The sequence below is a fragment of the Sminthopsis crassicaudata genome, chromosome 3 (genome assembly GCF_048593235.1).
Source record: "Sminthopsis crassicaudata isolate SCR6 chromosome 3, ASM4859323v1, whole genome shotgun sequence".
NCBI lineage: Eukaryota > Metazoa > Chordata > Mammalia > Dasyuromorphia > Dasyuridae > Sminthopsis > Sminthopsis crassicaudata.
In genome coordinates this window covers 353,523,990-353,540,625 of record NC_133619.1, presented here as the reverse complement: position 1 = coordinate 353,540,625, position 16,636 = coordinate 353,523,990, and the positions used below count along the sequence as shown (strand labels likewise).

Below are 16,636 nucleotides of genomic sequence, written 5' to 3'. Positions count from 1 at the left end.
TCATCCCACATTATGGCGAATGGCAATAATCATTGATACAAACAAAGATGAAGGAGTGAGAGGATACTTGAACCTCACTCTTAATTGAACCAGTTAAAGGAAGAATACATATTAATAGTTTGATATAGAAATATATTTCATTCAACAGGGAAAAAGGAGGGAAAGAGGGAAATAGAAGGGAAAGTAAATGACATGAGGGATTATCAGCAGAACTGTAAGCATGTATAAAAATATCTATAACAGCTCTTTGGAGAACAGCAAAATATGTGAGTGTGATAGATTACTGAGTTGTAAGAAATGATGAAGGCGATAGTTTCAGAAAAACCTGAGAAGACTTGTGTGCAGTGAAGCAGAACAATCTATATAATGAAAATAATATTGTAAAAACAAGTAACTTAGACTCAATATGGTGAACAACCCTAATTTTAGAGTATTCTTGATGAAACAGGTCACCCACTTTCTGTTAGAGGAGACAGATTAAGAGTACTGAATATGACATTTATGAAAAAGACACCAGGAACACAGAAATTTGTTTGACCATATATTTTTAACAGGAGTTTTTTTTTTTTTCATTCTTTTTCAAGGATAGAGGCAGATTTTTGCTTATAAACGTATGTAATTAAAAAATAACAATACTCTGTGAATCTCACAAAACCTTACTTTCTAGATTTGTGCCTTTTATTTTGTACTTCTATTTTTCCTTATTTCCTGTCTCTACTGACATATACTACTGGATTTTCCTTTCAAACTAGTTATATATTTTTCACAAATGTACATTAATTTCCTGATAAATTATATTTCATTCTTGAAAATGTCAAAAAATTATAAATATCTTGAATTATTTCTAATTATTAAAAACTGCATTTTTGGGGAAACCTAATCATTCTATTTTATTCACAAAAGGAACAATATAGAAAAATGTAACAGATATGGTATTTTAGCCCAGAAATAAAAATTTTAAATCCACAGGTTTCTTCAAATGAAGCAACAAGATTTCAGTCAGGCAGAAATGGAGATGTTTCTGGAAAAATCATCATGATGACTGCTCACAGAGAACCCTAATTACATTTCAAACTTTTATTACTTAATGATGAAGGTCTTGGAAAAACCACATTTACAAACTATCACTTGACTGATGAATTTGAGAAGTACATAGCCAAGGTATTTGGGATCATTCTTTTGTGTTCTACACTCAAATGGGATAGAGAGAAATTTAATGATCTGAGAGGTGATCATTAATAATACCCAAGCTCAATGCACCATTATAAATCTTGACATAATATTAAAAATTACCTACAAGAATGTACCTACCTGGCATAGAGATCTGGTAAAAGCATGTTAAAAACTCCCTGAAGTTTCTGTAATAACAAAGTAGATATTATATACAGAAAAGTCAAGGTGAAATTTGGTGTCTTCCATAGAAAGAAGAATCTATAGCATTGACATTTCAAGTCAAAAATAACCACAACTTTGAGAAGTTCTTTTTTTAGCTTGCTAGAAACTTCATTTAGAAGTCATTGCCATGGCTGCCCTTGTACTTCCACAGGTTGTCATGGACCTGTAGCACAGGCAGCACAATATAAACAGGGCTTATAAAACTGCGTGCTTACCAGAGTTCCCTAATGACCTATAAAGAAATGACGCTACAGCCTCACATCAGAGGTCTAGTTTCATAAGCAGTGAACTATCACGTCAGTGGTGTAGTGTGTTTGCCACTTGATTATATAGCTAGTCAGAATATGGGTTTAATCTTTCTGATGCTGAAGGAAATGAACTGTGGAGGGAATGTAGCAGTTTTAAAAATATATAATTCACATTTTAGACTACCATATCTATCTTAAACTGAAATTATGTCCTCCTTGACATTGTTGCAATCCCACTGAATTATTAAGTGGTAAATTTTGTTCAAGACTACTTTTCCCATTTGTTTTTCATTTACCAGGGCTTTTTAAACTGTTTTCACTTACCCCAGGAAAAATTTTGACATGACCTTGGGTATATAGATATATAAAATAGGTATACCAATCAAATATTTACTGATAATAAATCTCTTCATGAATCCTATTCAATTATTAAACCCCATATGGGATCATGACCAACAATTTAAGAAGCTGGGATTTAGATCTTAACAAATTTGTATTTTAGACATCTAAGGAGACGATTTATTAGCCCTTTTTTTGCGGTAAACTTATAAAACCTGGGTTTTTTTGGTCTGTTATAGGCATATACCATGTTACAATTTGGCTATCACATTTTTATGACAATTTTGTTTTAAGTATTTTTAAATATATTATTAACAATTAAGCTACCCTCCAGTCAAAATTAGATAATGGACAAGGTTAAAAACTTTGTGCTACCATTAATGACTGGTCACAACTTAGTAATGAAGTTAAAAGTTTAAGAGTACATATAATTTAGACCAGGGGTTCTCAAACTACAGCCCGTGGGCCAGATGTGCCCCACTGAGGACGATTATGCAGCCCACCGGGTTATGGCAAATGGGCTGAGGGGGCAGAGACAGAGTGTGAGATTTTGTTTTTACCATAGTCCGGCCCTCGAACAGTGAACTGGCCCCCTATTTAAAAAGTTTGAGAATCACTGATTTAGACAATAAAGCTAAGTTTTCACACTACTTAAACAGTGAATGTATGGTGGTTTGTGGAAGGATAACATAATGACTATTATACATTTTTTTCTAGTTGATCTGTCAATAGAATTTAATGTATGTGGGTTGAGTATCAATTGAATACAGCTTTTTAAAGACTAGATTGTTAAAATGCATGGGAATAGTAACTATACTTTATAGGTGGCTTGATATTATTATGAAAATAAGTTAGAAACTGTTCTTCAATTCTGATAAGCTTTAAATCCAAAGAAAAAAATAACAAGACATAAGTCATTGTCAGATAATGCTACGATGACCACTATTGGGATTTTGAGAGAATGGACCGTTTTTAGTGATGTCTATTTAAATTAAGCTTTAGAATAAGTATTGTATTTTGAATTCTATATAATAGTGAAGCATTTGGTCAAAAACAAAAGGAGGAAGTAGCCTAACAACACAATTTGTCTATATCATGAGTCTATGCCTACTGATGATGAAATGTTGTCCAAGTTGTTACCAGTTGACATTTGTTGACTCATAACTGACCCTATTTGTATATAACTTAGTGAATGATCATTGTGAAGCGCTGGCAATTATAACAATTTTGTCATGTCAGTCTTGTGAATCTGCCTTGGTTAGACTCGCTTTCAACTATGATTTTTTAAAAAATGAATAAGGTGGACAAATTTGTGCAAGAATTGTGTTCAATGCCATCAAATAATTTTTGGTCACTGATATCTAATTTTCTTTTCCCTCTGCACCCTCAATCCTACCCCCAATGTGATCCTGAACACCAAGAGTTATACTTCACTGTCTGGAAAACCGTACTACAAAAACAAAAAGCATGTTTAGTAGGAGAAAGTGGAAAGAAAACAGGAAGTAGAAGTTATATTCAGAGAGGTAATGGTTCTTTATGGTAAAGTAAATTAGGTATAAGAAGGTTAGTAGAATTGAAATTAAGAAATTATGTGGTCAGATTTTTAGCAAAGGAATAGAAATGGTAGCGAGGCATAAAAATACTATGAGCTACTTACTAAAAAATCCCTGAAAAAGTTGGGAAAATGACCTGGAAGAGGTCTATGGATGACAACATCAAGGATCGGGCAAAGTGTCAGAGAAATTGGAATAGAGAATAGAAAGAGCAAAGATCTGTCCATTCTTCCTCCAGGTTAGATCATAGTTCTAAAGAAAGAAGAGACCTCAGAGGCCATCTTCTAAGATAAGGCAAGTGAAACCCATTTGTCTAAAGTCACAAAGACAATAATAAAATCTCCTAAGGAGCTGGTTAAATCGTATTCTCAGGGAAATGTATAATTTTGGTTAAAACAAGTTGGGAGCAATACTTTTTTGAAAAGCTTGAGGATATAACAGGGCACTACTGAAAAAGCTAGGCAAAAGGTGGAAGAAATGTTTTGAAATGAGTTTAATAATGAATAGAATAGTCAGGTTCAATAGAAAGTAACCTGTTCAAAATGGGTAAAATGTTCTCCAAAGCATAAGGATTTTAGGATAAAAATTTTATACATTTCCATTATAAACTACGAGTTTGTCTATAAATAAATATAAAATAAAACAAATAAATAAATTAATTAATACCATAACAACCATATCAAGTAATTTTTTAAAATCTCCATTTCTTTACTGTCTACAAAATTTTCACTTACTCGTGGGTTGAGCATTATCTTAAAGATGATGTATCTAATGAAATCTCAGAAGTCTCAAGAAATAGTTTTTGCCTACAGAATAAATTATTTTTAGAGGGTTATGCAAAAATATGCAGAATAAAGTTATGTTCTAAAGCTGTAGAATTCTCCATGAACTCAAGCAAAATGAAATATGCCATGTTCAAAGTAACAGCAATGTTGTGGAATGAGCAATTGTGAATACAGACTTAAGCATTTTTTTTTAACTTTTTTAACTTTATTTTTCTTGAGGGTTTTTTTGGGAGTGGAAGGGGAGATCTATGTTTTTTACTTTTATGGAAATGTTTTACATAATTTCACAAATATCTTCTCATTGTGGGGAAGGTGAGGAACAAGGGAGAGAACCTGGAACTCAAAGTTTTAAAAACAAAATGTTTTACATGTAACTGGAAAAAACAAAAATATTAATTAGAAAAAAAAAATGTTCCTTTTAAATATTAGTCTTTAAAGAAAAATAATGAGTAAACTAAGGCATAAAGGCAGTTTAATGATCAGTTTATAAAAAGATATGTAACTGGACAACCTCATTGCTGGGTCTCATTTTCTTTTTCTGACTAAGCACAGAAGATTTGGGTTTTGAAGGTATCTGGACATTTGAACTCAAGAAAGACCATTAATTAGAAATCAGTTCATCTTTGGAATTTCATATTCACTCCTAAAGATGAAATGATTTTGAAAGAAGTTAATCATCCAAATCATTCGATGTTAACTCTGAAAAAACTCATTAACAATTCTGATTTAATAGGGTTTTTTAGAAGAGGGACATGCTTAAATATCAGTTAAAAGTCCTACTTATTGGTAATAGTAGTATTTTTGAGGGAGGAAAATGCAGAAGATGGAATTAAGAAATGTTTTAATGACAGATGGAGATAAGGTAAAGACACTCTTCGTTATTCCTTAGTCCATTAAAGTGGAATACCCCAAGGTAGTTCTTCTCTCTCAGGCATTTCCAAAGTGAGGCTGTGTCACAGACTGATTGATGCCAATGAGTTATATATGAAGCACTAATTAGAGAATGTAAAAATGGATTTCATTACACTCTTGTCAAAACATTCAATCACAGTGTTCATCTATGAACCAATCATACAGATTCATCTCTCAACTCTCACTTCCCCCAGCTGTACAAAAATTCCTCCTTCCCACATACCTATCCCATTTCACCTCACCCAGACCTAGTGTCTGGAGAGGGTGACTACTGAGGAAGATGAGGAAGACCACTGCCTCTTCCTCTTCTCACTGGGGAGAACAGAATGAATTTACAGACTGAACAGACCTAGCACAATTTGCTTCAAAGATCTCATTACATCATTATAATGCCCTCCCAAATTATCCTCCTTCTCTATTAATGTCAAATACAGAACCCTCCCCATTACCTGCCCAGATTTAAAACCTTAGTGCTTTTTACACTCTCCACCCCATTTACCCAGTTGGTTGGCAAATCCTGTCTTCAACATCTCAACACCCATTTCCTCTTCATTCATCAGCCACTAGCCCCTGGACTACTATAACACTCTTCTAATTGGTCTATCTTGCCTCAAGTTTCCCTCCAATCCATCTTCCATTTAACTGACAAAGTAATTTCTCTGATATGCATGTCTGACCATGTCAATCCCTTACTATTCAAATTTTAATGACTAATCGACTCTAGAATCAAAAATTTATTTTTGCATTTTATTGTATAAAATTTTTATTTGTGTAAATTTTATAATGTTCACAAGTGTAAGAACAGTAGTACATGTATGTCATTTATAAATAAGTAAATATACACATATCACACACAGAGTGATACATATTATTTTTAAACTGATGGAATATGAAAAAAAAATTAACAACAAAAAAAACCCTTCTGGAAATCACTGTTCTATATAAACAAATCATCATTTCTGGCCTTGCCATTTTAACTTCTCTTCTGTGCCACATCTCCAATTTTTTTTATTAAGTAGAAAAAAATATAACTTGGGATAAATTGAGGCAGAGCAGATTAAATGGTTTAAAATTTAAAAATCAAGTAACAACAAAAGAAAATGTTTTCTGATAACACCAGTAGGACCCTCCCCCCAAAAAACCACCCCAGGATAAACTATTTGGATAATGCACTGCTTATAATCATGCATATGTTGACTATCCATGAAGAATTATTATTATTCCACAGTTCCACATCATACTGATAACTTCTAAATAAAACTATTTCTTATAAAGGAAGAAATAAAGGGAAGGGAGAGAGGAAGGCATATCTCAGATGAACTCTCATTTAAGTGAACTCCATCTCAAAGTACTTATACAGAAGGACTTAGCTATCTGTAACTAGTATATCACATGCGAGATCTTATTTGATTAATTTTCCAAATAAAATTTCAGAACAACTGATAGCAAGATAAAGACATTGAAGAATAAAGGCCTAATTATTCCTAATACATGCACGTCCTTCTGACAAAAAAGGGTGTCCCCAAAAAGGATTTCCTTTACCGAAAAACTATAAAGAAAAAGCAAGTACAAGAAATTTAGCACCCTTTGTACAATTGTCTTTATTTGCTGTCACTATTTGTACAGTCTTCATAATTTACTTGACCATCATTATCACTATCTGCTTCTCTGATCATTGTGCACAGGCAATTGATACAAAATATTAAAATAAGAAAGGCAATGTGTTACAGAGATCAGAAGGTTATTCTTGGAGTCAAGAAAATTTGGGCTTTAATCTTTTCATACCTATTAGTTGTGTGAACATGGGCAAGTTAATTAACTTATCAATGCTCAGGAAGTTCTTATATACAATATGTTAAGGTCTCATTCTTGAAAGTTACTTTAGAGAAACTGCAAGTCTCTTCTCACCTCCCATACACAAAATGAAAAGCCATTCTCTAATGAATAAGTAAAGGCCTAGTTAGCATAGTAGACAGAATGCCAGGCCTGGATTTAGGGAGGGACATCTTCTTGAGTTCAAATCTGACCTGAGACTCTTGGAGAAAGAAATTACAAACCAATTCAGTATCTTTGCCAAGAAAACCCCAAACAGAGCCAGAGTCAGATACAATCAAAGAAAACTGAATAGGGAAGTGACCAATGGACATTAAAGAAACATTTCCCATTTGCTTTGCTGAAGCCCCCTAATAACCATGTAACCTTCTATCTAACTTCCTATATATGTTGTATGCCCCATTTGAATGCAAACTGAGAGCAAGGAACCATTTTTAAATGAGTATTTCCAGCACTTAGTAAAGTATACTTTGCATACAGTAAGCTCTTAATAAATGACCGATTGAATGATAGATGTCTTTCACAGCAATCCTAGGAATTAGATCTTCAACTTAAAAATATTTAAATATTTTTCTAAGCAATATTTGTTGGTAGCATTGGTTTCATTTTTATTCAAAGTGCTGGAAGAAGTCAGAGATTTTCTAATCCAACTACCTCATTTACAGATGAGGAAACTGAGGCCCTGATATTTGCTTCCCTGAACCCCCATCCCCACCCCCAAACTCTCTCTAATAAGCTTAGCGTACTTCCTGTGGGACCCTTTGGTAAATGGCTTGACCTTAATAGTAAAACAAAGGGTTGGAGTAGAAGGCTTCTAAGAATTTTTTCAGCTCTAAATTTATCCTCTTAGGGATTCTTTTGTTTACATTGCTTAATAGTGAATACCAAATATAATTTTAAAATAACTTTTAATAGATGAGAATACAGATATGACTACCTTAGTATATAGTTGGGCCATTGACTAGTTAGAATAAAAGTCAAACACAACATTATTAGATGCATTAACAATAAGACCACAACAATGTACAGTACTCAAGTCAAGTCAACAATGCTGAAAAAGAGGGGGAAAAGGTTAAAGTTATTGATTACCATTAAATTCCTGATGAACGTTACCTGGCTTAGCCAGAAAAGATGTCTTTCCAAGCATAAAAACTTGATTACAAAGAGAAACCATTTAGAATGCAAACTCACTGGCAAATCATTATGGTAGATGAGCATCATTGTCTCATGAAAAGCAAAAACAAATCAGTAGAACCTCTGGAGTCAGATTTAACTAATATTATCCCAAGAGCATTTCATATGAAATTGGCAGCAGGGTAAAAAATCAAAGGAAAATAGGGGAGGTTAGGGTTTCCATTGTCATAGGTGGAATTTAAAGTTCAATTCTTAATGCGTCATTATTTATTAAAGGAAAAATGACAATTTAAGACGAAGTTTTAGTAAGAGAGACTTGAGAGTTGAAAGAATGGATACATGAGAGTTGAAAATCTTGAAACTACTAAGAGATTCTTTTAAATGTCATGTCAGGGAGAAAATTACAAAAGAACAGGATAAAAATCACTGACACCTGAAAATGGCAATTGATAGGGCACTGATAATACCAATTTATACATTGACTGTTGTCATCTTTATTAAAAAAATTTAATGATCTATACAAAAAAGTGTGTGTTGTTATGTAGGGAACAGGCAAGCTTTCAGAAAGTTTTCTGCATCTGATGAAAAAAATACACATAGTAAAAGATCCAAATATAAAGTTTTTGGTGCAGGCCTATGATATCCCAATGGAGAACTTCTGTTTTGAAATAATTTAAAATAATTGCCTCAAACACTGAGAGGTTAAATCATTTGCCTACCCTTTTAGGACTTCATGACTACAAAAAAGAATTGGATTCATTAATGCAAAATATAGTCTTAAAGTGCTCACAAGTCTGTCACACTTTTTAAGCCTATTATGGTGATTTGTAATCAAGTGATCTTTGATGTTATTGTAGTAATCGTTTTTAGGGTACCATGAACCTTGCCCATATAAGACATCAAACTTTAGTCCCTCTCTCTCTCTCCTGCAGGCCCCCTATTTTCTGAAACACAAAAATATTAGAAAATATGACATAAAATTTAATTAATAAAGCAGCAGCAGAATCTGAGAAAATTGTCTACAATTCTGAAAGAAATTCTATTGTGGGTAAAAATGAGATCAAACAGCATGGTATGTATCAGAAAAATCTTTCATGAAAGGAAAAGTCAATACATAAAGTAAATTTCATGCTTGTCTTATTTTAAGAAATTGCCTGTTTTTTGTCCTTTCTGATTTTTTTCCCTTTTTTATCTGATTTTTCTTGTGCAGCATGATAAATGTGGAAATACATATAGAAGAATTGCACGTGTTTATCATATACAGGTTTACTTGTCTAGGAGAGGAGGGAGATAGGGAAAGAGGAAAAAAAATTTGAACACACAAGATTCTGCAAGAGTGAATGATGAAAACTATCTTTGCATGTATTTTGAAAGTAAAAAGCCATTATTTAAAAAAAAAAAAAAAAAAAAAAAAAAGAAAAAAAAATTGCCACAGCCACTCCAACTTTCAACAATCACCACTCAGATCAATCAAGCAGCCATTATTGAGGCCAGTCTCTCCACCAAAAAAAGATTCCAACTCACTGATGTTTCAGGTGATGGTAGTTTTTAAAGCAATAAAGTATTTTTAATTAAGGTAAATACATTGGGCTTTTTTAGATGTGATATTGCTCTACACTTAACAGACTACAACATATTATAAACATAACTTTTTATGCTCAGGAAAAATTAAAAAATTCATGTAACTTGCTTTATTGAGATATTTGGTTTATTTCAGTGGTCTGGAACCAAACCCACAATATTTTCGAGGTATGCCTGTACATAGAAAGAAGGAAATTAGTAATAAAGATACAGTGGAGATAGATTTTATAAGATTTGTGAACTGATTAGATATAGAAGGTAAGGGAAGTTAGGCAAACAGTTAATAAGCATTTTATTAAGCCCAGGAGATGTGCCAAAGTCTGTGCTAAGTATGAGATGAACTTGCGTGACTAAAAGGATGGTGATAATTTTCTCAATAGAAATGTGGAAATTTGGCAGAAAAATGAATTTGGGAAGAAACACATTAGAATCTTGATGAAATTTGAAAATGAATGAATTTGAGATGTGGATGGAACACCCTAGTTAACATCTAGTAGACAAATTGGTAACATGAGACTGGAGTTCAGGAGAAAGATCAAGACTGAATCAAAGACAACAAATTTAGAATTTTGTAAAAATTAATGAGTTGTTTAAATTTCATTATCTGGATCAGCCAACCAAAAAGTATTTATTATGTGCCTAGTGTATTCCAACACTTTCAAACAGTAAGAAGAGGTGTCATATATGTAAATAAAGATGCCGTTATGAAAAACAAAAGGTAAAATCTTCTGAGGATTAGAGACTACAAAATTAAAAGTGTAGGGAGAAGAGACTCTAGGACAGACCCTTAAGAGAATGTCCACATTAAGAAACAGGGAAGAGAATGAGAATCCAAAGGAGTTATTAAAGAAATTGGAAAAGTATTAATTTTTTGCAAATGTTTTACTTTTTAAAACTAAGTTAAATTTTCACAATTCAATTTACATGCAACTACATTTGTGAAAATAAATGTTTTAACAGCCTTCATTTAAAAATGTGCAACTAAATAAGAATCCTTGACTTACTACTAATGTTTTTATTACACATTAAATTGTTTCATGACAATGTCAATATTTGCTCAACATTTACCTTTCATTCTAGCTAAGTTGATTACAAACTGTGCTACCCAGGTCACAGTCATCCCTGTCTCTACATCACTTCTTTTACCTGGCATGTCCACCTTGCTTCTCTCAGTCTGTCCTCCAGGCTCAAGCTAATGTACCTAGGGAGGTAACATAGTCCTTTGTAAAAAGGAAGGAGCTGGATCAGAAGTTCTGAGGTCCCTTCCAGCTCTAATTCTTATTTATGACTCTTGTTAGGTAGAGTCTTTTGATTGATTGTTCCAGTTCTTTCCTGATCTTTGGAGTTTTCATACTGTATCAAACTTAATTGCACATTGTCCTGAAACTTCTCTTTATATTTTATATTTGTCAGTCTTCCCCAACAATACTGTGATATACCAATGAAAGAACTGTTAACTTATCTTCTGCTCCAGTTCCTAGCAAAAGACTAGACATTCTATAAAAATTAGAGTGGGACAACCAGAATGGTAAAGGACCCTGAGTTCATGTTCTTGGGGGTCAGTTGCAAGAAAGTGGGCTTGCTTAATTTGGAGAAGTCTAAAAGAGAACGTGAGAGTTGTGTTCAAGGCTCTTAATGGCGGTCATGTGCAAGAGGAGTTAGGCTTATTCTTTTTTGGTCCATTAGAACAATGGCTAGGGAAAATTTAAGGCATAAGGCCAGGAAAACTTTCTAATAATTAGAAGACCTCATTGGAGGTCTTAAAAACAAAGGCTAAAAAAACTTCTTTGGAGCCTCTCAGAGTGAGGATTCCTTTTTTTGGATTTAGGTACTGAATGGCCCTTCTAAATCTTATATTCTACAAACACCACAAGCTCTGAAGAATTAGCTACAGATGACACAAGGGGCAATGGTGTGATGTATGGTGGGTATAAAGATAGTCCCAATGATGAATTACACAAAAGAAATTATTTAAGGGATATCATACACAAAATGACTGGAAAAGGGGAACTGATATATGAGACAACAGAATCAAGAGATAGCTTGATTGCTGCATTAATACAGTTCTTTAAAAGGTAGAGATCTTCTGTAAAGAATTTATAGAAAACACAAAGATTGGGAAGGAACATAAGGGTTGCACATGTGCTGCTACAGGGAACAAACATATTGAGAACATATTCATTGTATTACTGAAGAAGAGTATGGTTCATTTTCACATGTGAACATATATCCTCTTCACTAATTCAATAATGTATTATTTAAGAAAAAAAAATCTGTTTTACTATTCCTATTTCCTTATGCTTCAAATCTTGCATATAACAACTTGTAGTAAAGTAATAAATGTTAGTTTTATTTTTATTACTAATACATGATAATGCTTATGCGACCTAGGCAGGTAGCAATATGATTTTTTTGTTTTTTTGTTGAGGCAATTGGAGTTAAGTGATTTGCCCAGGGTCACACAGCTACAAAGTGTTAAGTATCTGAGGCCACATTTGAACTCAGGTCCTCCTGACTTCAGGGCTGGTGCTCTATCCACTGCGCCACCTAGCTGCCTTGGCAATATGGTTTTTTAAGTTATCTTTACACATGTGAAGTTGGAAAGAGCTAAGACCTTAAAAGAGCTAAGACCTTAGAACCCATCTAGTCCGAATACTAGACTGAAGACTAAAATGTTTTTAGGCAGAACTTACCTACAAGCTTGAGTTCTTGAATCTCCATAGCTTTTTAAGCTGAATTTTGCTTTGACCATCAATACATACATAATTAAACAATTTAGTCCTGGAACTTCGTGTTGATTTCACAGTAAAAACAGACATCTTAGTTTAACTTTTAAATTGTCATTTATTGTTCTGTAAGGCTCAGATCTTTAAGTAAGGTTTTAGCAGATAGTAATTTAGTATGAAAATTTATAATACACTCCACAACTTGTGACTGATACTTTACTTCTGCAAGCTGTTGATGCTTACTGCCATCATATGGCACCAGTAAATTTGCCTAGGCCTGGAAACCACCATTAGGCTAATCTATTTTTATATCCACCTTCAAGGCTAAAATTATCTAATATTTGAAATGAAAAGAATAAAAATTTCAAAGCAACCAAAACTATTTTCACTGACAATTTATAAATAATAACCAATTCTACTTTTACTTCCAAAAAACCTTTTAAATTAACTTCCCCACCCTCCCCAGCTTGCTCCTCTACAAATCACTAGGTTTTGTTGACAAGTTCTAACACAATAGCCAAGATCAACTCTAAAGGAAGCAATTCTAATCAAATACAACAATGAATCCTCCCCAAAGATGCTGTTCAGCCAATACCTCTGAATGATGCTCTAAACTTCCATTGTCTGATCCAGAGTGCTGCTCAATTACATCATCTTCAACTTCTGACCCTGAATCCCGTTCATCCTGTACTGGGGTAGCTCCACCATCATCTGCTCAAAAACAAAACAATAAAAATCCCACTTAAAGAGTAGGATGGATGATGTCTTGGGCTACATCTAGCATTAACTTTAAAGTATGGCCAAAGGTTGCCACTAGCAAAAAGTATAAGGACATTAGATTTGTATTTAAAAAAAAAAAAATGCTCTGTGTGTGTGTGTGTGGGTGTGTGTGTGGGTGTGGGTGTGTGCGTGTGTAGTGACAAGTTTAACGGATGATTAGTACCTACATCAATATGACAGAGATATGCAGAACTTAGCAAACATCAATAGAGAAGCCAGGGAACAAATGAAAGATCTCTAAACAACTCTTCTATTTGGCCAACTAGATCATACTATTTTCACTTCATGTTGAAAATCACATCTCTAAAATACTGCATAACAAATATGAAAGCTCATAAAAGGATCATAATATATATAAATATAACATCTCCAAATATTAATTTTGCACATGAGAGATGTGAAGTAATCATTTAAAAAGTAAATCAATCTACACAAGTATTTGGTTATCAAGTGAAATGGATCACAAAAGTTAACATTTATGTTAACTCCCAATCATTATATAGATTGCTGGCTTGAAAAGGATTCTTTGCTTTCAGTACCTACTTTACACCTGACCTCCAATCAACCTATACTTTTTTTTTTTAGTGGTCAAAGATCCATGGGCAAATACAATAAGCATCTTTTAGAGAATTTAGGGCCATCCAACTCAAAAGTCATTGATCCTAACTGGGATATGTAAAACATAAATAATGCTGGCAAAAATAAATTAAAATATTTAAGTAATCAAAGTTTTAGTTTGAACATCAGAGAGCATTAAAGAAAACAATATTTAAGCATTCCCTAGGATTTTATGTTGACAAAGCATTTTGTCAACTATTTGATCATAAGAGTTAATCTAAATAGAAAGCAGAGATCAAATTTAAACTATAATTCTAAAACAATTTGTCACATCTGGGGCAGAGAACTCCCAGTTAATCTAACAAATAACCTCGGATATCACTGGTAGACTAAAGACAAAATGATTCAGCAAGAGAGCTAGAAAGAGGAAGAATCAAAAATACAAGCACTATGAAGAGAGGTTGGCACTCTTTTGGGTGGGGGAGTCAGTCTTTGAATCTTCAGTGACCAGCACTAAGTCAAAGATATTGCAGGTTTATTTAATTAATGACAAAAATTAAAATTACACTCAGCGTGTCGAGCAAAATGTCACTTAACAACTAAATATCATTTGAGGGCCACCTTTGATCTAGAACATTTACTGAATCCATATAGCAACAGAATCATTTCCAATATGTTCACTGGCTAAAATATAAAAAACTTCTTGAATGGTAAAAGAAACTCAGAGAGTTTATAACTAGTTAAAGATTAATTTAAATATCTGAATCAACTAGTACTACCTAATAATTTTTACAGTGAAGAAACTGAGGTACAAGAAATATGACTTATCCAAAGGTGTAATGTAAGAAGCATCAAGAGTACTACATGCCAAGTCTCCTGATCTAGACCATCGACTTTCTAACCCATCAAACCCAACTTGTCCAAAGTCCTGAAACTTAGTTTTTGTCACTGTAGCCATAAGTTTCCTCATTTCTCCAAACCTGCATTTCTTCATCTGTAAAATGGGCTTAATTCTGTTACACTATTTAACTCACAGGACTTCTGTGAGGAAAACACTAAATAAAGGCCAAGTCCTACATGGAAGTGAACTGGTTTTGGTAGATGCTTTGGTTGTAGTCTCCGCAGGCCGTTTGAGAGTTTCGGTGGTTAAGAAAGATTGTAAACGTGGTCAGCAGCAGGCCCAGGACAGTGCCTCAGATAAGATACACCAAGTTCGGATTTCCCCGTACGAGCAACTCTGTAGCTAAAGAGAAACTGACTCTGAAACTGACGAGGACTCCTCGGATACCTAGTGTCTCCCCTTCCCGGGCTTCCTCCTACCCCAGACAACAATTTTATTCCCGGTGGGCAAACAACGGTCGGTCAGACGAGACGGTCAGCAAATATCCATTAGGCGCCGACCTCTAGCTGCTCTGCCAGAATCACGTCTTTTTCCTCAGGGACGTTCAGAGACCCCGAAGATGGACCCAAACTTGAATGAAAACCCTCCCGGACAAGACAAGGGGTTTCTCGGGGAGCCTGCCCTTCGTTCTCTTTCCAGTCCCGGGGTCTCCTCACCTGACTGGTCGCCGCTGTAATATTCCATCTCCATGGCGGTCCCGGGCCCGAGGTGGGCGCCTGGACCGGGAGGCTCCGGGCCTCCCGCGGCGCGCCCCCAGCCTTCTCTCCGCTATCGACCCCCTCCCCTCCCCTCCCGGCTCGACCCGCCCTTGCCTGGGGCTCGGGAAGCCTCCTACCGGACCCCGAATGGGGGTGGGTGGGTGCGTCCCAGCAGCCAGCAGCAAGGAGGGACGGTGAGGGGGCGGGGAGGCGGCCGGGAGCCCCGTGGAGGAAGAGCCGACCGCAGTACCTAGGCCCGGCCTAGCGTGATTTGTCCCCCAGCCGGCGGGAGAGAGGCTTCCCAGCAGCACCTCCGTGACCAAAATGGCGCCTGCCCAAGACCCTCAAAGGGATCCACTGCGCAGACGTCAGGACGACTCAAGGGGCCAATGAGCGGCGGGAGACGGTGGCTGCGGAGGGTTTTCGAGAACGGGCGGTGGAGAGCGTTGAAAGGGTTGCTCTGATTGTGTTCCTGGAGGGCAAAGCTTCTCCAGCTCCCGATCTAACCTGAGTGCGTAATCCTGGAATGAAAGTTCGGTTCCCAGCTCCGACAATCTTTAGCCTTATCCTCGTGCGTTTCTAAGCCACTCCATTCAAGAAGTACCAGATGGCCAACTGCTGAGACTACAGTTCCCAGCATGCAAGAGTATGCCTCAGAACTACTACTCCCAAGCATGCCTCAGGAAACGAGGAGAATTCTGCTCTCCATAAGCGGAGTCAGTGTGCTGATACTCGCTGGGTTTCAAAGTTGGCTGTGAACGGTTCCGACCGTTATTCTTTTCCAAAAGAACAAATTGGTTTTCATATTTGAAATATTTTTATTCCAAATAATAAATAAGGAATGTTTTTAGGGCACCAAACTGTTTCTTTCTCGTCGGGTATGAGATCTGGAATAGAGGGCTGTCTAGTCTCTTCTCTGGTTAGGCCTAAATTCAGGTCTTCGCCGGGCAATCATTTTTCTGCCCCCTTAATTGGGTAGAGCTGGATGGGAGTAGAGACTTCTGGGAAATGTAGTCTAGATGAATCTGGGTAAGAAGAGCTGGCGGGCTTCAGACAAAAATTGGATGGGTCTTCTGAATCTATCCTTTTTCTAGTCGCTCTCTGCAAGTGAAAAACTAATGATCCATTGAGTTAAAAAAAAAAAAAATCCATTGAAAGAGGAAAAAACAACCCGATTTTTAAAAAGTGAAAAA

The 16,636-nt window shown here is 35.4% G+C and overlaps 1 protein-coding gene across 2 annotated transcripts in view; it reads right to left on the bottom strand.

Annotated features, from left to right (window-relative positions):
• IWS1 (interacts with SUPT6H, CTD assembly factor 1) overlaps positions 1-16,297 on the bottom strand; it is a 43,652-nt gene extending 27,355 nt beyond the window's left edge. For both annotated transcript variants that reach the window (XM_074301721.1, XM_074301722.1), the window contains exons 1-2: positions 15,402-16,297; positions 13,102-13,217 (exon numbers count right to left, since the gene is read on the bottom strand). In XM_074301721.1, coding sequence (XP_074157822.1) covers positions 13,102-13,217; positions 15,402-15,435 — 150 coding nt within the window. In that variant the 5' untranslated portion in view covers positions 15,436-16,297. The remainder of the gene's footprint in view (positions 1-13,101; positions 13,218-15,401) is intronic.
• Between the last annotated feature and the right edge of the window lie 339 nt (positions 16,298-16,636).